The following is a 23,692-nucleotide window of genomic DNA, read 5'->3' on the forward strand; positions in this document are numbered from 1 at the left end:
TGGCTGGCTGTTTCTTTTTCTTGACAGTGTTCTTTGCAGAGCAGAGCTTTTTAATTTTAATGAAGTCCAGCCTATCAGTTTTCTCCTCCATGGACTGTGCTACCGTTGTTTTATCGAAAAAGTTATCACTAAAGCCAAGATCCCTTAGATTTTTTTCCTGTGCTGTCTCCTAGCAGTTTTACAGTTTGTGTTTTACTTTACAACTTTGATCCATTTTGAGATAATTTTTATGAAAGATGTGAGGTCTGTGTCTGTATTCATTTTTTTTTCTGTGTGTGGAGTTCCAATTTTTCCCACACAATTTATTGGAAAACTAGCCTTTCCCCAGTGAGTTATCTTTGCTCCCTTGTCAAAGATAAGTTGACTCCATTTTTGTGAGTCTGTTTTTGGGCTCTCTGTTCATACCATTGATGTGTTTGTCTCTCCTTTCAACAGTACACTACACGGTTTTGAGGATCGCAGCTTTAGAGTAAGTCTCAAAGTCTGGTAGTAGCAGCACTCTGACTTCTTTCTCCTAAAATATCTTGTTGCTTTAGTACGTACTTTTTGATCAATAAATTTTGCTACTGAAATGAATTATTTTGGAGTTCCCTGGTGGCCTAGCAGTTAAGCATCTGCCCTCGTCACTGCTGTGCTGTGGGTTTGATCCCTGGGCTGGGCCTGGGAACTTCTGCATGCCCTTGGTGTGCCCCCCCCCCCCAAGTTACTAAACTGAGTTATTTCATTGGGTAAATAATGTTAACAGTCATAAGACTAGTATTTAGTATTTATCAAGCACACTCTGTGTCAGGCATCGTGCTACATTCTTACGGTTTATCTCCTTTAACCGTCTAACAGCTCCGAAGGACATGTGGCATAATTGTACCTGTCAGTCTCTCTCTGTGTCTGTCTCTCTCTTCTGTTATTCACACTCATGCCCAATGTCATGGCCAGGGGCATTTAAAGGTTAAGTGAAAGTGCATGGATTGGGTCTCTGGGTCTATAACATGAGCCACCACTATACCATTTTATGGTATAAATATATAAATATATATATATATATATATATATATATCAGAATCCAGATGGGTAGAGAGAAAAATAGATACCATCTGGATCAGAGCCAAGATTTTCGTTTCGAACGACCTCAGGGCTGGAGGAAAAACGGACAGCCAAGGCTAATTTCCCCCACTTGGGCTGTCAGGTGTGAATCTGCCTGCAAGAGCTTGCACAGTTGGTCTTGCTTTTCCTGTACCTTTTCTGGTTACCTCTTGTAAATGACATTTCCTAAATCGAGATTAAACGAACAATCTTTCACGAGTTTCTATAGCTTTCCCCTCTCTTGCTAAATGCCACTACTCGTTATATTCCTTGCTCTGTCCCTGATGCGGAAGGTAACCCCCTCCACAGGGTACCACTTTTTTGCTTTCGAAGATAATGAGGTGGCCCTTTTGGTTTAAGGATTTCAGTGCGGTGGGGAAACACGGAGGGTTACGTGAGGGAATTACAGAGGAGGGGTTCTGACAGTGCTGGAACCTGGGCTGGGTCATTCAGGAAGCTTTCTAGTTGTGACCATTTGGTGGGGCTTCCCTTAGCTGGGAGGGTTTCCCAGGGTGTTTGTTCCAGAGTAACTTTTTTCCTCCCTTCATCCAGACTGAGCAAGGATGCTCCCTCCCCTGCCCGCAATAATTTTGGTCTTTAAAGACCTTTGGTCTGGAAGACATCCAGTCTACTAGACGTCTTCCCACCCAGTCATGATGTTCTCTGGATATTTCTTCATCCCAAGCCACTAGGTACCTTGCCAGTCACATAGTGTAAGAGCTGCCGGCTGCCTCCTGCCTGCCAGACGATGCTCAGGATGGCTTACAAACATGATCTTCATGACACCTGCATGGCCATAATTATCCGTGGTATAGTTAGAGCCACGGTCTAGATTAGAAAACCAAGGAGTCTCAATAATTTATAGAAAGTTACACAGCTCAAAAAAGGCAGATTTTTTTCCTTTCCTGGCTGGCTTGCCTCCACCGCTTCTATTAAACCCCGATCTTTGTATCCATGCTCGTTCTTATTACTTCATTACCCTTCGAAAACTAACAAACAGACTCATAGAAAAATAGATCAGACCTGTGGTTACTGGAGGTGGGGGTGCAGAGAGGTGGATGCAGGTAGCCCAAAGATACCAATGTCCAATTTTAAGATGAGTAAGTATAGGAGATGTGATGTCCAACAAGAAAAATATAACTAATACTGCCGTATGGTCTGTGTGAAAGTGCTTAAGCAAGAAAATCCTGAGTTTTTGTCACAAGGAAAAAAATTTTTCTATTTCTTTCATTTTGTGTCTGTATGAGATGATGGATGGTCACTGAACTTATTGTAGTAATCATTTCATAATACATGTAAGACAAGTCATTATACCGTCCAGTTTAAACTCATACGGTGCTGTGTGTTAATCATATTTCAGTACAACTGGAAGGAAAAAAAATCCTCATCTTTATCTCCAAGCTCGTTTCTTATTACTCTGTAAGCTGTTCTCTGGCTGTAAGAATGTTTCTAATAACCTATAGTTGCTAGTTTGATGGAGCTTCATCCTGTGGCTCCATCGTGACTAGCAGTACCTATTTGGAAATAGCTTGTCTGTCTTAGGGACTGATACACAGGAAGCAGGGAGGCTAATTAGGTTTTATGAAGCCAGACGCTCAAAGCCTGGGCTTGAGGGATGCCAGAATTGAAATGCGTGAACTCGAAGACATCAGACTTTATACTGAGTCATTCAGTACCTTACCTGTCTTAAATTAGTGACGTGAAAGATGGGTTAGCTACTCCAGTTTTCACCGCTCTTTGGAATTCTGAATAGCTCAAAAGACTTAACGCAGCTTCCCACTGGCTCCGTTAAAACTGGAGAAGAGTTGGTGTTTGGGGAGAATTCAACCACCTCTACCTAACGGGGTTTCCGCGTTGTCAAATTACTGGATTGGTATGGAGTGCTTGGACTCCGCACATGGAGCACGAATGATTCTGAGCCTGCTGGAACTGGTCTCTGTGTCACACTTGACCATAAATCCCTGGCGCTCTGCCCCTGATAGAGTACGTGACACTTAATCAGGTCTTGTTTTTTATAAAGCAGTTCCTCTTCCTGTGCCCGCGCCCTCCCTCTCTCTTGCCTCGGACCAGGAACGCTTGTCCATGAACCAGAAAGCGAAGCTAGATGTTTCTCTGCTGCGTGTGAGCAGCTCGCGCGCACAGTCATTTAAGGCCCCTTTGGGGGGCACCCTTCTCATGCCTGTTGTTCCCATTCCCCGTCAAGTTTATTTTCAGGTCCCACGCTGACATCTTCTGACTTTCTTATTCAGGTAGCCAGGGTGTCCAGGGCCACGTCTCTGAATTCTAGTCTCCTTAACCTTTTTATACATTCTTAATACATAAAAATAGGAAATGCTGCCAAGTCAACAGAAACTTAAAGGTTAAACCTGCCACATCTCTGCATCATATTAAGGCAACTCGCTGGAGGTAATGTTTCATAATGACGACTTTGAACCTGAATTCTATGAGGAATGTCTGGGTTTTGCAAAATTACTTTTATAAGAGCATTTATTTTCTGTTTGGACCATTTGTCTTGGGCCACCCGCATGGGCTGTTGGGTTGCATCTATTTGAAACTTAGAGGCTGTTTTGTGTCTTTGTCTTTGTTGTAGAGGTCATGATGAGTCCTCTGGAGCTCATGAAATTAGTCTAAGTGTTTCATTTCGCTTTGAGTTGGGAATTTGGAGAGAGAGAAAGAGGGCCAACCCTGCAGCATTTGTAACTTTGAAGATCTATCTAGCTCTTCAAATGTCAGATAATGAGCAGTAAGTCAAACTTGGTTTTCAAGTGTCTTGGGTTACGATGGCAGTCAAAAATTGCACATGCAGAAGCGTGGGATTTATTTATCTAGGCCACATCCGCAGCACATGGAAGTTCCTGGGCCAGGATTGAATCTGAGCTGCAACCCAGACACAGCAGCGGCCACATGGGGTCCTCTGACCCACTGCGAGCTGCTGCAGTTGGAGTCTTAAGCCACCGGGCCACAGTGGAACTCCGAAAGCATGGAGTTTATTTATTTTTTTTATTTTTTATTTTATTTTTTGTCTTTTTGCTACTTCTTGGGCCGCTCCTGCGGCATATGGAGGTTCCCAGGCTAGGGGTCTAATCGGAGCTGTGGCCGCCAGCCTGCGCCAGAGCCACAGCAACACGGGATCCGAGCCGCGTCTGCAACCTACACCACAGCTCACGGCAACGCCGGATCCTTAACCCACTGAGCAAGGCCAGGGACCGAACCCGCAACCTCATGGTTCCTAGTCGGATTCGTTAACCACTGCGCCACGACGGGAATTCCAGCATGGAGTTTAAATAGCTTAGGCATATAGTTCCCACTGTGGTGCAAGGGAATCTGCAGCGTCTGTGCAGCACCAGGACACAGGTTCGATCCCTGGCCCGGCACCGTGGGTTAAAGGATCTGGCATTGCCACAGTGTAGGTCGCAACTGTGGCTCGAATCTGATCTGGAACTCCGCGTGCTGCTGGTTGGCAGGGGAAAAAAAGGAAAGGAAAGAAAGAAGTAGCTTAGCCTATTTAGACGAGAAGACTTCTACCTCATGACGATTAATCAAAGCAGTATTTCCCAGACTTCAGCTTTTTGAGGACTCATTTTTGACTTTGCCCATAAGAGCTTATTAACTGCAGATAGTATCGTCTCTATTTTCATTGGACTGACTCAGTAAATCAAAATACCCAACTGCGCGTCAACGTTTTGGGGTGCCAATTATTTATATTTGTAATGAATGTTAAAATAAATGCATAACTACCGAACTAAAAACATTTCTGAGTCAACTAAGATCGTGCCTCGTAACCGGCAGTCTGTGTATCACATCCCAGGACTCACTGGTTGAGTGACCACTTTGGCACCTCCACTGAGAATGTTCTTTTCCAGGACAGGAACAGGCTTGCCCCATAGGTTGTCATCTTCTCAGCCTTAGGACATAAAGGACATAAAGGAGAGGAGGAAGAAGAGCCCCCCATACCTCTGTTTTACCTTCTAGTAACTGCCATCCAGAAGTTTTCTTTAACAGCGAGCATTGTTTGACTTCTCTAAGTCAAACTTCACAGGCACCGCCGGCAGGAGAAAAGCGCTAATAAAGCAGCACCAGGCCTCCTCCTCCGGGGGATGCAGATGTGTTCTTTTCTAAATCTGGAGAAGGCTCCTTAGCGTAGCCGCGCAGGGAGCTGGGAGAGTGGGGACATTAACAAGCCTCTGCTGCCCTAGCGGCTCGTTGGGGTTTTGCCTCGGCCAGGCTGATGTCCAAGCCGCAGTTTTGTGGCGATGCTCTTGACAGCCGTCCCGAGAGAACCCCCAGAGAGAGCAGCAGGTAAGGCAGGCCTTCTGTGCAAAGGGCTTAGGTGTGATGCTTATGCCTGATGAGGGCACGATGGGGGCAGGAAGCCAGGTGCCAGCTCCTGCTCCCGGAGGGACCAAGGCAACCCATCCATAGCGTTTCTTCTGGAAGTGTCGGGTATTTACTGCCTATCAAACAGCGACGAGCGCTCCTGTTTCTGTTGCTGAAACAGAACGGCGGGGGGCTCTTGGGTGGTGAAGCTCCACCAGGTAATTGCCAATTCTGTGCCCTCTTGCAGGTCCTCAAGCAAAATGGGAAATGGTTCCGTGAAACCCAAACATTCCAAGAATCCAGATGGCCACGCTGGGAACCTCACTGCCAGCGCCCTCCGGAGCAAGGTGACAGAGCTGGAGAGGGAGCTGAGGAGGAAGGCTGCTGAGATCCAGGAGCGGGAGTACCATTTGAAGGAGCTGCGAGAGCAGCTGTCCAAGCAGACTGTGGCCATTGCTGAGCTGACGGAGGAGCTCCAGAACAAGTGCATCCAGCTGAACAAGCTGCAGGATGTGGTGCACATGCAGGGAGGAAGCCCGCAGCAGGCCTCCCCGGATAAAGTGCCTCTGGAGGTCCACCGCAAGGCCTCCGGCTTGGTCTCCCTGCACAGCAGGCGGGGAGCAAAGGCTGGAGTGTCTGCTGAGCCGACCTCCCGCACCTATGACCTCAACAAACCCCCCGAATTTTCCTTTGAGAAAGCCAGAGTCAGAAAGGACTCCAGGTAAGAGGTTCCCGTGCCCTGTGGACTCGGGCGCCTTCATGTTATGAAGCACTCGGTGATACGTACCTCGCTTCCTCCGCGGGGAGCACACACGCCCCTTGCAGACTGGGCGTTAGAGGGCCTCCGAAAATGGATCGTTTTGCAACAGGAGCTCCCTTGAGGGGAACTTCTTCTTGAAGCCAGACTTGTGTTTCACTTGGGCTTTCATTTGTGATCTGTAAAACCAAGGAGCTGCGTGTATGAAAGTCCTTTTTCCACTATCTTGAAAACACCAGGGGAGGGAAAAAGTAGTTTGCGGAAATCGGCCCCTTCTCTCTTCCTGTGGAAGCGGACCTGCTGGTGTTCACAGATCACACTGCCCTGTGAATATGTACGGCAAAAACCACTTCTCAGCGTTTAGTCTGCTGGTGTCACGAAAAAGGGGTCCGTGGGAACCTCCCAGAGGGATCGTTTCATTCCTTCACCCCCCAGCTTTAGTTGCACACTGGCCTCCTCCAGCCCCTGTGTTAGATGCTGAGTTTGTATCAGCGGATGCACAGACGCAGAGGCTTTCTTGTGAGGAGGTAGTACAGGCGGAAACTTGAGTAATTATTAGTTAAGATGCATGCTGTGATGGCACCAGCAGTAGAGCGGGTGGGGTCTGGGATTCGGGGAGAAAAGGACAAGCAGGCGGCAGAATTGGGATGGTCCCCTGAGAAGGTGACCTGTAACTGAGACCCGAGGGAGGACAGGGAGCACAGACTCGGTGGGAAGGCCCTTCAGGCAGAAGGGACAGTTAAAAGCCAGAATTAATTTTAAAAATGAGGACTCACTACATATTTACAATATTTCCCACAGTATTTGTATGCATGTGTGGGCACATTTCTTTTCTGGGTGGAGTCTGAATTCCCTACCTGGGAAAGATGGCTTGGAGACATCATGCGTTGGGGTCTCCTTTCTGCACTATTTTTAAACGAGTAAAAAAATGTATTCGTTAAATTCAGTCTTTTGTGTTGATAATATCTTGGCTGAACCTGAATCCCTCTTGCAACATGCAAGGTTTGTGAAATTGAAACAATTTTTAATTTATTGACACACATAAGTAATATAAATAAAGAAATAAAGGGTCTGACTTAAACAAATAAATGATTAATTTTGACAATAGGATTGTAAAGGGAGGTTTCATTCATCAGTTTGTTGACAGCGCTTGGCACATAGTGAGTGATCAATAAATATTTGTTAAGGAAACAAGTCATGCTGGGTTATTAGTCATAATACTCTGTGGTTGAAAGAATCTGATTAGTATTAAGTTCAAAGGAGTTGTTTAAAGCCAGGAGATTATTTGTTAGTTGGCTTAGAAAGGTCTTATCCAGAGTTCCCACTGGGGGTCACTGGAAACAAATCTGACTAGGAACCATGATGTTTCGGGTTCAATCCCTGGCCTTGCTCAGTGGGTTAAGGATCCGGCGTTGCCGTGAGGTCGAAGACGCAGCTTGGATCTGGCGTGGCTGTTGGCTGTGGCGTAGGTCAGCAGCTGTAGCTCCGATTAGACCCCTAGCCTGGGAACGTGCGGCCCTAGAAAAGACAAAAAAAAAGAGAGAAAAAAAAAAAGAAAAAGGTCTCGTCTGTCCTTATTATGAAAATAATAATTGTTTATTTTTTTAATAATATGAATTCAGAAATTATAAATGTTGCTTGCAAACTGAGGCTTTTTGTAAAAAAACCTTGAACGTTGTAGGGTTCTCTTTTGATGTTTAAGAAATACATGCGCACATAATAATTACATGTATTATATGTAATTATATATTATGCGTGTGCACACATACATACTACATATATTATGTGTGTATACTTTATATATGGGTAAATAAGCACAATGTATTGTTTAGCTAGAAAAATTGTCTCAGACAGCAGCGTGCTTTTCTGTGGAGGAGAGCGTGAGGGAATTTCCTAGCCGTTCATCCCCTTTGACCCTCCTCCTACATATTCCACTAGCTCTCTCCTCATACATGGAGATTATTTTCAACTGTTTTGCTCCAGAGACTCAGACCCATCTTGAGCAAAACACCGTCCTCCTGGTAGCAGAACAGTCCAAGCACACATCCATCCGTATTTTTTCTTTTTTTCAGCTCTGCCACAACCAGGCCAAGAGGTCAGTAGCTCGGCACAGTTAGTTTTGGGACCAGACCCCCTGGGGCGCAGGAGAGGAAAGACAAGATAGTCCCCGAATAAGAATTAGCAGGGATTCCCCCCATCCATCATAAAGGCAGGCCAAACGGGCCCAGTTCGTGTTGGGACGTGATGAAGAGACAGGATAATTGATTCTTTAATGATTAAGTCCTAAAGAGACAAATTAGATCATGTATGTCTTCATATTTCCTTTATGCCTTCTTATAGCCTTTAGTTCTAAATTGAAACATTAACTAGAATATGGCAGCCACTCTTTTCATTGACTGGTTTGTGTCTTCTTTTTCCTTGCAGATGTTTGTGCCTCAATTTTCCCAGCAATTTCTCTTACAAAGTGTCTTTCCCCACAAGTCTCGAATAACTGAGTAGACGTTGGTAGCTAACATGATCAATTGAGAGATTTAAAGTTTTCCAGTTTTTTGACAGTGCTCAATTTTACAATCCATGTTCCTTTTTCCAGTCGTTCCAGCTTTAGAGAAGAGCCGTATGTAAAGTCTGGATATTTTTATTTGTCCTTTATACAGTCTATCAAAGACTTTGAAAGAAACAGCTTGCCAGAAGTCAGAACATTAGAAAAGATGAGTGCCATTCACTGGTAAAAGGGTGATGGACAGGGTCCGTTGGTTTGGCTCCTCTTCCAAGCAGTGCCTGTTAGAGTTAAGAGAATTTTAAGCTGTAAGTCAAAATGGTACCTTCATTTACTCTCAGGTTCTCATGATTTATTTGTTGAACTTCATAAAGTTTTCTGACTGAATTTATGATGACATTTGTTTCTACTAATGCATGTCAGTGACAATTTGGATAAGGTGCCCCCTCCACGCTGGATCTGGAAGCCATTGAATGAATGGCTTTTCAGTCTTTTTGTCGGAAAGGATGTCTCCCTCATGAATGCTTAACAGTGAGCAAGAAAGTGAGGGGAGAAGGTTCCCTTGTGGCGCAGCAGGTTAAGTATCCAGCGTCGCCACCCCTGTGATGCAAACTGAGATTGTGGCATGGGTTCGATCCCTGGCCCAGGAACTTCCACGTGCCTTGGGTGCAACAATAATAAAAGAAACAAGTAAGGAGAGACTCCCAGCCTTCCTGTAGAGTCAACAGCGTGAGGGAGGTAGGGCGTCCTGAAGGAAATCAGAGAATAACATTTGGGGAAATGGTAGATTTGGAATTTGAGGGCTCAGAGTTGGGGATTCATGAGAGCCTCTAAACCCCATGCTGCAGCAGTCTCCGAGCTGCCGAGGCTCCTGTGCTCAGGTGTATTATAAACGGCGAGTGAACTCAGCGACGGCCCTGCAGTCCGCACGTGCCTTCTTTGTTGTCTTGTACCCACCCCAGCAAGTGTACTTGTAGGGTCTGAAGGGGTAGCTTAAATGGTGTGGTTGCACTTCCCTGCTTTAAATGGAGGAACTTATATGCTCTAATGGCAGTGGAGAGCTCTGGAAATTTGTCTCTTGCAAAATTCAAGGGTCTCCTTTCCTTCCTTTCCTTCTTTCCCTCCCCCTTTCTCCCTCCCTCCCTCTTTTTCTTTCTTTCTTTCTTTCTTTCTTTCTTTCTTTCTTTCTTTCTTTCTTTCTTTCTTCCTTCCTTCCTTCCTTCCTTCCTTCCTTCCTTCCTTCCTTCCTTCCTTCCTCTTCTACATCGTCCACAGCAATCGGACGTTCTGAGTCCCAGAATCAAACTTGAACCACAGCAGTAACCTGAGCCGCAGCAGTGACGATGCCCAGTCCTTAACCTGCTGAGCCACCAGAGAACTTTCAAGGGTCTCCTTTTAAGATGGAGTTCTAGAATAAGTCTTTGCTATCTGAGGGAGCACGTCTAGCGATGGAAATGTTCTCTGCGCTGTCTTGTCCACCATGGCAGAGCCAATAGCAAAACGCGGCTACTGAGCACAGGAGATGTGGCTGATGCCGCTGAGGAATTGAGTTTTTAATTGCAATTTATTTTAAAATTAAATAGCCGCATGTGTCTGATGGCCACCGTATTGAATATTGCAATTCTAGATTATGTGGTTTTGACTATAACCTCTATCTCCCGAGATGGGAATTAAGACCTCGTAAAGGTTGAGAAAACTTCGTAGGCCAGAATAACACCTGTGTTCGGTCTTAGGACAAAGCCCCAGAAAATGAGAATGAGCTTGTCGGATTTTGGTGCATGCCACGTGGAAGGACCTTTCGGCTGCACACAACCTGCTGTCTGTCTTAGGCTATTGCTGGATTTGGCTGTGTGCCCACTGACCGTTTTAGATCTTCAGCAGCATACAGCTGCATGGGCACTCACCCGTTTTATTATAGGTACTTGGCCTCACTCAAGTATCAGACATCATGATGAGTCAGAGCATTACAGTAGATCAGACACTCTGATCTCTGACTTAAACGTGTCTTGGTGCCTCTCAGAACACTTGAGAGCTGGAAGAATCTTCGAGGCCGTTTCACACGTCCCCTCTTACTGGAGAAGTGAGGAAACAGGTGCAGGGTTGTTGCAGAATAGGCCCAGGTAAGAGGCAGAGCAAGATTAGGATCCAAGATTCTTGACTTTGAAATCAGTTCTTTCCCTCTACAAGCCTAGCGTTGCCCCCAGGCTGGAGTCGCCTCAAGCCAAAGACACTGCCAAGCCAAAGACTGGGAGAAGGAAGGATTTATTATTTGCAGCAAGGAAGGAGAACACCAGAGGTACTTCCCAAAGCGGCCCCTCCCTCAGCAGCCACCTTGGGGAAGTCTTAAGCTCAGAGTGCCCGGGCATTTATGGAGGGGCTTGGGCTGCGCGTGCATGTTTGTGGAGGGGGTGGACAGGGGAGAGTTGAGCAGAGCGTTGGGGCAAAGACGGGCAGGGTCCTGGCTTTAGTGGGTGGAAATCTCGAGGGTCAGCAAAGAGCAGCACCATCATCCCTTAGGTTCCAGCTGGTCTGGAGGTTGATGCTCAAGGGACTTTTATTTCCTGCAGAATAGCTCAAGAATGCTTCAGACTAATCTTTGCCTCCGAAACTGCACTGGGAATCTTGACAGCTGATTTACTGTCTCTGAAATGGTTATTTCCTGGCCTGGTCAAGAACAAGCACTGTGGCCAGGCGTAGATCACAAAACGGCTTAGACCTAAAGTGGCTTCTCTTACGTCAAGGAAGTTATATCTGGCTTTCTTCCTTTGGGGGTCACCTATCCTATTTGTCTATACTAGTGTTCTTAACCCACACAGGTCAGAGGCCTCGCAGCAGGTTACTTTGGGCACCAGTCTGCTCCGTTTATTTATTTTTTAATTTTTTACCTGCAGCATATGGAGGTTCCCAGGCTAGGAGTCGAATTGGAGCTACAGCTACCAGCTTGCACCATAGCCACAGCCACGCCAGATCCTTAACCTACTGAGTGAGGCCAGGGATCAAACCCATGTCCTCATGGATCCCAGTTGGGTTCGTTACCGCTGAGCCACAGCGGAACTCCAGTCTGCTTTATTTGCTATTCCTACCAGTCGCCGCGTTGATTGGTAGGAAGAGCAGGGGTGCTTCCTGGCTGCTTCCAAGCAGAGCAGAGCTGAGCTGACCCTTCAGTCACCACCACGTGCCGGATCCTCAGAGCTCAGGCCTGTGTAAAATGGACACGGAGAACGGGTTGATCTGACTGATGGCACAGGCGGTGACACATGCGGACGGGCGCGAATGGGTTCTGGAGTGAGGACAGGGCTTCTCAAGGCCGAGACCTGACAGTCAGTGGCCGGGTGGGCGAGTGAGCGCTCAGATTGCATTTCTGTCCATGTCTGACCTGCCCGGAACACCAAGGCAACCAGGCATCCGGAGGTCAGATCTTTTACTGAAATTAAATTTTCTGTTGATGGAGACGTTGTTTAGCCAACTTCAGCACCGGCAGAGGCAAAATTAGAAGCGCGAGCGGAATGTCTGGGGCTCCACCGGCAGACTGATCAGCGACATCTGGCAAGTTGCTGGTGTGACGGCCTCTCACTGGGAAGGCTTACACTGTCCTCCGAAACCACTGTTCTAGCAAAGACGTGCCATCCGACCGCAGAGGGTGACTCTCATTTTGGGAAGGACCGTGAGCCTCTCTTGTCGTTCCCGGCCCAGGAGCAGAACAGGTCAAGGCGGAAAATGCTGGCGAGTCACCCGTGTGAACAAGAGCTGGAGAAACATCAAGGAAGAGTGTGTGTGTGGTTGTCTGTGCTTCCCCTCGAAAGCAGCGCTAAGCACGTGACTGCGCATGATAGGAACACGGCTCTTTCATGGAGCGGAAGTGCTTCTGTGGAATCGTAATGACCACAGTCACGATGACAGCATTTCCGTGTCACTACTGACGTGCCGGCGCCACTCTGAGTGCTTCCCAAATAGTGGATTATTTAATCCTCACGACAAACCTGTAAGAGAGATGTTTCTGGTATTGCAGTCATTGCAGGTGGGATGACTCTGTATCATTTTGTATATGAGGAAACTGAGACATGCAGAGTTAAATAACTGGCCTAAGCTTACGTAGCTTTGAATGTCAGAACCAGGATTCATATCCGGAAAATCTGCTGTCTACCTAAGGTCTATTCTAAATGACTGACTGCATAGCACAAGGAACTATATTCAATATCTTGTGAGCACCTCTAATGGAAAAGAATCTGAAAAAGAATATATATATATAAAGAAATTTTATATACATAGAAAAATTATATATATGTATAAAAAGAATACGTATATAACTGAATCACTTTGCTGTACACCTGAAACTAACACAACATTGGAAATCAACTATAGTTCAGTAAAAAAAAGTCTGTCCTAACAATTAAAATATACCAAGATGAAACTTAGACGACTCTATATTTTAGTTGGAAAGTCTTATAAAAAATTAAATATATGATTTTTATTTTTTCCCTTATAGCTGGTTTGCAGTGTTCTATCAGTTTTCTGCAGTACAGCAAGGTGACCCAGTCACACATACGTATATACATTTTTCTCCCATTATCCTGCTCCATCCTAAGTGACTAGATATAGTTCCCAGTGCTACACAGCCGGACACTCTCATTTCTTTTCGTGTGATTACAAATAGCTCCCTGGTCTTGTTATTTCCCCTTGAAAATGGTGCTTCCAGAAAGTGCTGCCCTGGTAGCAGTTTGCATTGGAGGAGAACTTTGCTGGGGGCAGGAGGGGAAGCACCCCTTTTTTTCTTCCACGAAATAGTGACTTAGATGTTGCCGTATGAGAGGTTCTGTATGTAGCTGTTACGGAGATGATGAAAGCCTGGAAGAGTATTATAGACTCTTAATTGTCAGCTGGGCAGCGAACAAATCATCTGCGTTTGTAGATACTGTTGCCTTAACCCGAGTCTTCAGAAGAGCGAAAAAGTGACACAGGCGCCCGAGAAACAAAAAGGACGGAAGAAGAGAAGGGGCCAGTCTGCGGTGACCTGGTGTCCCGGGGGCTCGCATGCTGCGCGGGAAGGGAGCTGGGCGCGGGTCTGGTGGAAGTCCTCAGGGGGTTTGAAACCGGAAGGTTGAGTTTTGCAGCCAGAAAGTGCGGGAAACGTCCAGCTCAGAGCTGGCTACCCGGGGACGGACGGGACGGGGAGGGGAGACACGGGACCGCCGCGCTCAGTGGCTAGATGGCTCTTGTTTTCCGTGCATCGCCTCGTGGAAGCTGGAGACTTGCCTCATGAGATGAGGGGGATGCGGCTTTAACCTTGGACCCAAGGGGAAGTGGAAGCTCAGAAGGCTGGCCAGGGTTGCCAGTGTGGTCTCCGCCACGCGCGTGCGCACACACCCGAGAGCTGGCACAGGTCGCGGGGGGAGATGGGCAGTGCGGCTTGGCTTCAGGAAGGGGGAGGGGAGGCGCGCGGAGGCCCCGTCCCTTCCCGCTTTTTCGTCTTCGCTCCAGAAGCCGAAGAGCCTGGTCCCCGCCCCCCCCCCCCCATCACCTTCTGCTCACCTCATAGCCGCCCTCTGCTCCTTCTCGCGTCATCGTCACGTCTTCCAGTCTGTCAGTTGCTAGGTGTTGGGGAAAATGTGCAATTAAGCTTCAGGAAACCCTCAGGACCCCGGGACTCGCTGTTGTGAAGAATAAAAAATCGAAGTGCTGCTTCTAAGCGCCAGCCGCCCGGAGCCCGCGTCCCCTCGCCTGGTGGCCCCGTTCCTGGGTTCCTGGGTCACAGCGTGTTCTCTGATCTGTTCATACTGCGCAAAACCACAGCAGTTTTTGACCCAATGGCCTTGGCTAGAAAGATTCCCTTTACACCTTCAAATGAACGCATTCAGTTCAGCAAACAATTATTGAATTCCGTTAATTTTGTTTTCTTCCCTTTATTTTCTGTAGTTCTTTCCGTCTCCTCTCCCCCATTTCTCACCTAGGGTTTTATTTTGTTTGCCCCTCGTCCTCCTCCACTCCCAGCATCAGACTAGCCCCTGGCCTTCAGTACCAGTTTGTAAAGTACCTATGATGGGCCTGGCACACGGTGTTATCTCATTTATTTTCACAACAAACCTGACGGGTGACTGTGATTTTCTGAGGTTTACCAAGCAGAAGCAACTAGCCCATAGTAACCAATGCCGTGTATCTTCACCTCAATACCGAGACAGCTGCCACTCAACTGGAGCAACTCAGAATCCTACACTCATTAGACTTTGCCTGCTATCTTACTAATTTGTAAGATATTTATAGCCATTGGTGAATCTGCTTGCCTCCAAATAAGTTACTCCAGGTGACTGTAGTAGGTAGCAGTCCTGCTTTTTTTTTTTTTTTTTCCCCTTTTCCTTTTTACGGCTGCACCTGCAGCATATGGACGTTCCCAGGCTAGGGGTCAAATCGGAGCTGGAGCTGCAGCCTGTGCTACAGCCACAGCAATGCCAGATGTGAGCCACACCTGCAACCTACACTGCAGCTTGGAGCGACGCTGGATACTCAATCCACTGAGTGAGGCCAGGGGTCCAACCCGCATCCTCACAGAGACCACGTCAGCTTCTTAACCCACTGAGCCACAGAGGGAACTCTGGCAGCCCTGCTTTGAACCACTCTCCTGGGCCCTGGCCAGAGCCTCCAGCTCTCCTCACTCACAGCTTCTAAGTGTCCTCTGAAACGGGCTGCTCTTTCCTGACTTGTTTTTTTCCTTTACTCACGTGCATTTCATGCCATTCTGGACATTGCACGTTTTTTTTGCTGGATTCCCAGGAAAGACTGTGGTGGAATTAGCATGGGGTGAGGACAGTGGCCTTTGATCCTTGCTTGGAAGCATCACCACTGCCTTTTGCCAGCAGTCGCTTCCTAGGGAGCCTCCCTTTTCCTTGCAAAGCCTGAGCAGCTCAGCTCCTGTCACCTGACTTTCTCCAGGGTTTAGACTGCAATTGAATTCCCAAGAAGACAAAATAAAATCTGAAGCCAAGGAAAGAAGCTTTTCAGTTTTTAGGCTCCGAAAGCGCTTTCTATATGAAAAGATACATTTATTGTAATTACCCTTTAACTAAACCTGTTTTCTCTCTTTAAAGTCTCATTTTAAGATAATGTGTCTGCTCCCAGTCATGCTCTCTTTTCTTAGACACATTGGTGAGTTGTAGATTTGTTTCCTTGCAGACTTGTTTTACAGGTGTTGTTTTTTTGTTTGTTTGTTTGGTTTTTGAGATCCATAACCAGGAACAACCAGAGGGTATCTTATACATAAAATTCATATTCAAGTATGCGAGATCAGGAAACCCTGTTTCCTTTTAATCCTTCCAGGGGTATCTCTTTGTCATGACAAATTAATTTTTTTTTTTTTGTCTTTTTGCTATTTCTTTGGGCCGCTCCTGCGGCATATGGAGGTTCCCAGGCTAGGGGTCCAATCGGAGCTGTAGCCACCGGCCTACGCCAGAGCCACAGCAACGCGGGATCCGAGCTGCGTCTGCAACCTACACCACAGCTCACGGCAACGCCAGATCGTCAACCCACTGAGCAAGGGCAGGGATCGAACTCACAACCTCATGGTTCCTAGTCGGATTCGTTAACCACTGCGCCACGACGGGAACTCCGTCATGACAAATTAATTTTAATTAGAAAATCCCAAGCATCAGCTTTGGTGGTCTTTTTTAAGCTTGTAGATCAAGCTCTGGGAAATTTGAAGGGAAGAAAGTTCTGTAGCTTCCGGTCTCTTCTGGCCACAGATGAGGTGAGAAAAGCGGGTGAAGACGTGAGCAGGTGATACTCCTCAGTCTTTCTTGGAACTAGAGACTCAGGGAAACCCAGGAGTATTGGTTTTCTGTTGTCGCGTAATGCAATAACGCAGTGATGCAATAACGACTTCCCACACGCTTGGCAGTTGAAAACGACCTCTGTCTGGTGTCGGGAGTCCGGGCACAGCCGCGCAGCTCATCTGCTTGGGGTTTCACCAGGCTGCAGTCAACGTGTCAACAGCGGTAGTCTTTCCTCGAGCTTTCGAGTGGAAGAGGGCCTCCGCTGAGCTCACGTGAGGGTTGGCAGTATTCGGTTCCGCGTGGTGGCCGAAGCGAGGCCCGCGTGTTCCTGCTGGCCGTCGGCCGGGGCCGCTCTTCGCTCTTAGAGGTCTGCCCAGAGTTCCCTGCCACGTGGGCCCCTCGGGGTCCCCTCCCTGCGGGCAGCTACTTCTTCAGGGCCAGCTGGAGGCTCTTGTTACGGGTGACGAAGGTGTCTTAGCTGACAAGGACCGGCGACCCACCCTTCACAGTTGCCATGTTCTCCGTGGCGTGTTCTGTTGGCACAGGAGCAAAGTTCAGGTGCTCGGGGGAGGGTTTGTATAAGATGGTGACACCAAAGGGGTAGCGATCACAGGGCCATCTTAGGATCCTGACACCGTGCCCAAAGCCCCTTTTACATCTCTGCCGTGGGATTCTCCAGCTGAGAAGGTTGGCCGTGCTAGAGCCGTAAAGCCACCTGGAAAAGGCCAGAGCCTTGAACATGCGTATTCCTGACAGCACCTTCACAAGGGCCAAAAGGTAGAAGCAACCCGCATGCCCGCGGATGGAGGCCGTGTATACGGACAAGGAGATATTATCCAGTCTTTAAAAAGGAGGGAAATCCCTTCCTCTTTCATGCGACACCGAAATGAGCCTTGAAGACACTGTGTGAAATAAGTCAGGCTCAAAAGGACGAATGGTGTGTGGCTCCACTTTATGTTCGCTCCCTAGAACAGTCAACATCCTAGATGCATAAAGCAGGGTGGAAATTTCCAGGGGCTGGGAGGAGCAGGGAACGGGGAGTCATTGTTTAATGGGGGCAGAGCTCCAGCCTGGGAAGGTTAGAAAGTTCTGCAGGTGGATGGTGCTGATGGCTGCACAGCAGTGCACATCTGCTTGATGCCAGCGAATTCTGCCCTGAAAACTAGCTAAGATGGGGCAGTTTGTGTTCTGTATTTTACCATAATTGAACACAAAACAAAACAAAACAAAAGAGTCCTGAGTCCTGAGCCTGCTGTGACCGCGTGGTCCTAAGAGCCACGCCGGTTCCGGTTCCGTGTAGGATGCGGGGAGGAGGGAGAGGAGAGCAAGGCTGTGCTTTCCCGTATTTACTTGTTATCTTGTAACGGAGGATGAGACATAGCAGAGTCTTGAGACCAACATTCATGGCGTATTGTTAATTAATGAGTCATTAATTCCCTAATCGCAATCCCTGGCTTGTTGAGCCTTCTATGGAGCCTGGCCGCCAGTGCTGTGGGAGCTGGAGAGAAAGGACAGCCCCGACTCCCTCGCGTCTTCTTGTTTACAGCTGTAATTCTTAACCCGAAGTGCACGTTGTGATCCCCAAGGGCGTATTTAAAAGATACAGCATCCTGGTGCAGCCACGAGGGAGTCTGATTAACTTGGTGTGAGGCCAGGCCCTGGGTGTTGGGGTTTCCAGAAGGTCCTTGGCCAATTCTAAGGTGCTGTGGCAATTGAGATCCATTTCGTTTTAGGACAGGCTTCCCTGCAGCTGACTCCAGAAATACTGAGCTTGACGCTCTAAGAGCAGCGCTGGTCACAGGCCTCTAAGGGAGCTGCTGACTGTCATTCCGGCCTCCTTGCGCCGCAGCCCCGCGACGATATGGCTGTGGCGTGTCATCGCGTGTGTCAGATGAACTTTCTTGCACGTCTCGGTGGTTTTCAACGTCTCGTTATTAAACTCGGTTCTCTGGTGCTCCTGGGAATTGGATCATCGGCCCACATTCAAGAAAGGGAGCGAGAAATGCTAGTTGTAAGCCTGAAGTAACAGTAAGCATGATGCAGTTACAACTGTACCTAATTATACACGCGACACAGGCTGAGAGAGTTGACAGGAGAAAGTCCTGCTCATTTGCCAGTTAACCATGGAGTGACCTCATCTTTCTCATGCGGGGGTCTCCGATTAGCAACATGTGCATTTATTAGCTGGGTTTTTGTTTCTTCTTGTTTTTATTGCTCAAAAAACTGGGGGGAGGAGGAAATCAAGAGATGCTTATCCTGCTTGTTATCTGCGCCAGGTTCCTAGGTGACTGACGTTTCCCACCTGCACGCTTGTCCCTGCGCCGGGCCTTTTCCGCGAGGGGAAGGAATTCGGATGTCCTTTAGCATCAGTGTTGTTGGGGTCCTCCCGTGCGCCAGGTGCAGTTTTGGATTTTAGTTAAGAGGATGGAGCAAGGGGCCGATCACAGTCTCTGCAAGGAGACTTTGAAACGGAAGTTAGCATGTATCGCAGTCTTGTGTGCTTGATGGTCTGAGATGGGTGCGCGCGACGAGGGGAGGGTGCCTTGCTTGGTGAGATGAGGGGACTCTCTGTAGAAGAGACGCTATTGAGCCGGGTCTGGAGGAGGATGGGCGGCCGGGCGACAGAGCGGGCCTGGCGCACTGGGGACCCGCAGGCCGTTCGGGCGGCCTGGGCCCCCCTGAGCATGGGAGGCTGCACAGGCAGGGGCTGGATTGTCAGGAGTCTCACACTGTGAAGGCGTCACCATCACTGTAGTAAATGGAGGTGGCTCTCAAGTATGGAGGGGTTTTTTTTACAATGATTTTAATTTTTCTATTTTTCTTATTTTTGATAATGATTTTTATTTTTATTTTAGCTGGTTTACAGTGTTCTGTCAATTTTCTAGTGCACAGCAAGGTGACCCAGTCACACATACATGTTTACATTCATTTTTCTCACATTATCATGTTCCATTATAAGTGACCAGACATAGTTTCCAGGGCTACACAGCAGGATCTCATTGCTCATCCATTCCAAAGGCAATAGTCCGCATCTGTTAACCCCAAGTTCCCCATCCACCCCACTCCCTTCCCCTCCCCGTTGGCAACCGCAAGTCTATTCTCCAAGTCCATGATTTTCTTTTCTGTGGAAAGGTTCCTTTGTGCCATATATTAGATTCCAGATATAAGTGATCTCATGTGGCATTTGTCTTTCTCTTTCTGACTTACTTCACTCAGGATGAGTCTCTAGTTCCATCCATGTTGCTGCAAATAGCATTATTTTGTTCTTTTTTATGGCTGAGTAGTATTCCATTGTGTATAAATAACACATCTTCCTAATCCAATCATCTATCGATGGACATAAGTATAGAGTTTTAAGAGCTTTTTTTTTGTTTGTTTGTTTGTTTGTTTGTTTTTTGTCTTTTTCTAGGGCCGCACTCGTGGCATATGGAGGTTCCCAGGCTAGGGGTCTAATGGAGCTGTAGCCGCCAGCCTATGCTGCAGCCACGGCAACAAGGGATCCAAGCCTCGTACCACAGCTCATGGCAATGCCAGATCCTTAACCCACTCAGCGCAGCCAGGGATCGAACCTGCAACCTCATGGTTCCTAGTCGGATTCATTAACCACTGCGCCACGATGGGAACGCCCTAAGAGCTGTTTTAACGTGAGTGTTTTTCAGTTGCTGGTGACTTGCTGACCCATAAGTGGACAGCTGTCCCTAGAGTACTGCATTGTGTGTGCCAGGCCATGTTCTTGGCGCTCCGTGGTGCCAGCTAACTTAACTCTCAGAGTCCTACGACCTGTGGATTTTGTGGTTATTGTCATTTCATAGCTGGGAAAACTCAAGATGAAGTGACTTGCACAGCGTTGCACTGTTCATGGCGGCAGAATCAGGAGCCAAACCCTGGTACTCCAGCTTTAGATCTTGGGCCCTCGACGCATAGGCCCTCCACTGTGCTCTCTTTTTGTGTGTAAGGCTACGAAATGCCACACAGGTAAAGCTGCCTTGGGCTCTGTGCTCACAAGACATCCTGGACAGTAGGGGGAGGTCCCTGGTCCCTGCTGGGCACTAAGCCTTGTGCAAAAGAGCTTGGAAGACTCGTGCCGTATGCCCGGACAGAAACGGAGTGAGAACACAGGCCTCAAGTAAACAGGACCAGAACACGAAGATGGAGGACCCAGCTGAACAAGAACTGTCTGTGGACTTTGACAAATTAAACTTCCTGGAGCAATTCAGAGGACAAGAATTTATTGCTTCAAAGAATGTTGATTATGTCGGCTTGGGGTATAAAAGGATTACGAAAGGCTCGTGGCGGATACTGCCATGGTTGGCCATAACTTCGAGATCCAGCCCTGTTGAGGCCCTTTGAATGGAGCAGAGGTCCTTGGCAGTGCCTCTTTGTTTCCTCGTGGTGTCTAGAACTTTTCCCATCCTGCTTTTCCCCACAAAAAGCATCCTCTAACTACTGCTATTGCCAACGCCTACTGTTACTGCCACTTATTAGCCACGTATTGGCGCCTTATCTTGGTTACTGTGCATGGTATTCTTATGACGTAGGAATGATTACTAAGCTCTTTGCTGAGGAGACATCTGAGCTTTGGAAAGGCTAAGTGACTTGCCCAAGGTCGCACAGCTAGGACGTGGCAGAGCTGGGATTTGAACCTAGGATCTTCTGCCTCCAAAGCCAGACAAGCATTTTATGTTTTAAATGAGTTTTTTATTGAAGTGCATCAGTCATAAGGTGACCATGCCCATGTAACGAGCAAACAGACCAGGAAATGGAACCTCATCAGCACCTTCTTCTCCCTCTGATTCCTGTCCATTACCTACTTCAGAGGTAGCTGCTCATAATCCTAATGGATTAGGATTGCCTATTTGAACTTTATGGAATTGTAGAGTATGGGCTCTCCACAGTCTGGCTTCTTTAGTTTATGTAGCGAGAGTCATTTATGGCATCGTATGGAACAATGGCTCATTAATTGTCACTGCTATATAGTGTTTGCTGTCTGACTGGGCCACAGTTTATCAGTTCTCCTCGCAGTGGACATTTGGTTGATTCTGGTGTGTAGCGGTTTTGAACCCTGCTGCTGTGAACATTTTCGCACGTGTTTTGGTTTATATGATGGGTGTGTACCTGGAAGTGGAGTTCACGGGTTGTACCTTTCATCTAAGCTCATTTTGCCAGACCGTTTCCCACCGTGGTGGACCACACATCCCCCCGCCATGGGCGTGCGAGTGCTGCCTCTCTCCACCCTCCCCAGCATTTGGCACTGCCAGTCTTCCTCGTTTTAGTCACTCTGATGGGTGTGTGGCTGGGTCTCATTGTGGCTTTGGTTTGCCATTTCCTCGATTATGAACAAGGGTGAGTACTTTTTAATGCATGTTATTTTCCATCCATGTCTGCTTCCCCCTGTAGCTCTCCGGCACAACTGTCCTCATAAATCAAGTATCTATGTATGTTTAAATGGGTTTTGGGATTTTATGTTCGGTTTCAAAGGTCTTTTTGCCCATCCTTGTGCCAATACTATAGTTTCTCAATTATTTAAATGAATAATAATTATTGATTTCCATTACTTTAAATCTTCCAATTTTTTTTTATTATTCTTCGGTTTTGTGATGGCTCTTCTTGAGCCTTCTTATGACTATAAGAATTTTAGAATTAGTTTGTCTGTTTTCCTTACAATTTTTTTTCAGAATGTCTATTAGGATTTCATGGAACCCAATCAATTTGAATAGAATCAACATCATTAAAAACATGTCACTGTCTCAGTCGTGACTGTGCTGCGTGCCTCCACTTACTTAGATGGTCTTTCATTCGTCTCTATAGTCTGTGCTTCCCGTGTAGCAGTCTTACACATTTTTGTTAGACACCATCATGTATAGTTGATTTTTTGATTTTTAAAAAATTCTTACATTTACTTTGATACAGAAATACGATTGAATTTGCGTAGTGACCTTGAATCCAGTGAGCTTTTTGAAATCACTTATTAATTTTGGTAGTTTCACCTGTACATTCTATGACTTTTCCATTTATATACCTATATCTTTTGGAAATAATGGCAATTTTATTCTTTTCTTTTGTTTATGTCTTTGGTATATATTTTTTCCTTTTGTTTTTCCTCATTTTATTGCATTTGCTCAGACTTCTTCTTCAGGTTGGAATTGAAAGTCCCATTTCTCATACCTGGAGGAGCGCTTCCAGTACTTCACAGGTGATGGGACACTTCCTGTTCTTTCTTTCCTCCAACGTCTCCTAGTTCCCTTCCTTCTCTATTAAGTCTGTTGCCAAGGGAATAACATTTTAAAAATATATTCATCTTGCTTTCATTTTTTGAAGGCTCTTTTCACTGGATAAAGATATTGACATAGGAATTCTGAAGCACTTTGCTTTTTTTTTTTTTTTTAGGGCCACACCCGTGGCACATGGAGGTTCCCAGGCTAGGGGTCAAATCAGAGTTGTAGCCGCCGGCCTCCACCACAGCCACAGCAACACCTGATCTGAGCCGTGTCTGCAACCTACATACACCACAGCTCTTGGCAACGCCAGATCCTTCCCCCACAGAGCGAGACCAGGGGTTGAACCCACATCCTCGTGGATACTAGTCAGGTTCGTTTCTGCTGAGCCACGACAGGAAATCCAAGGACTTTCAAGATCGTCCACTGTCTTGTGGTTTCCATTATTTCTCTTGAAGAGTAAGTCCATACTCTTGCTAGCGATTGAAAGGTAATTTGGCTGTTTTCTCCAGCTGCTTTATCGATTTTTCTCTTTGTATTTGGTTTTCTGTAATTTGACTGTGATGGGACTAAATACGGTTTTGTATATATGCATATGTGTGAATCTGTTGTTTCTGTAGCCTCATGCATTTTCACTGATTTAAGAAAACTCATGACTATGATACGTTCGTGTGTCGTTTGGGGCCACTTCTTCCCCTTTCTCTGGGGTCCGGACCACACATATGCTCCGCTTCTCAACCATGCTTTACGGGTCTCCTGGGTTTTGTTTTGTTGTTGTTTTTATTGTTCTGTTTTCTATCCTAGATTCTTTCCAGTCTGCTATATGCATATATTCTACCTGCTTATATTTAGTTTCTAATCCTTTTCAGCTGTGTCTTAGATTTTAAACCCATCTGTTGAGTTCTAAGCTGCAGATGTTGTATGTTTCAATTCTGGAATCTCTGTTTGATTTTTTTAAAAGATTCATTTTCTCTGATGACATTTTTCATTTTATCCTTGATTTTCTAAATATATTAGAGTTACATCACAGATTGTGTTGGATACATATAATTTTTTTATCTACTGT

General features: G+C 46.8%; 1 protein-coding gene across 1 annotated transcript in view; it reads left to right on the plus strand.

The window, feature by feature from the left end:
* PRKG2 (protein kinase cGMP-dependent 2) overlaps positions 1–23,692 on the plus strand; it is a 100,615-nt gene that overhangs the window by 4,462 nt on the left and 72,461 nt on the right. Inside the window, 1 exon segment of the mRNA XM_047799335.1 lies at positions 5,645–6,118. Within this exon segment, the coding sequence (XP_047655291.1) occupies positions 5,658–6,118 (461 nt within the window). The 5' untranslated portion in view covers positions 5,645–5,657.

Source organism: Phacochoerus africanus, chromosome 10, assembly GCF_016906955.1.
Source record: "Phacochoerus africanus isolate WHEZ1 chromosome 10, ROS_Pafr_v1, whole genome shotgun sequence".
NCBI classification, from domain to species: domain Eukaryota; kingdom Metazoa; phylum Chordata; class Mammalia; order Artiodactyla; family Suidae; genus Phacochoerus; species Phacochoerus africanus.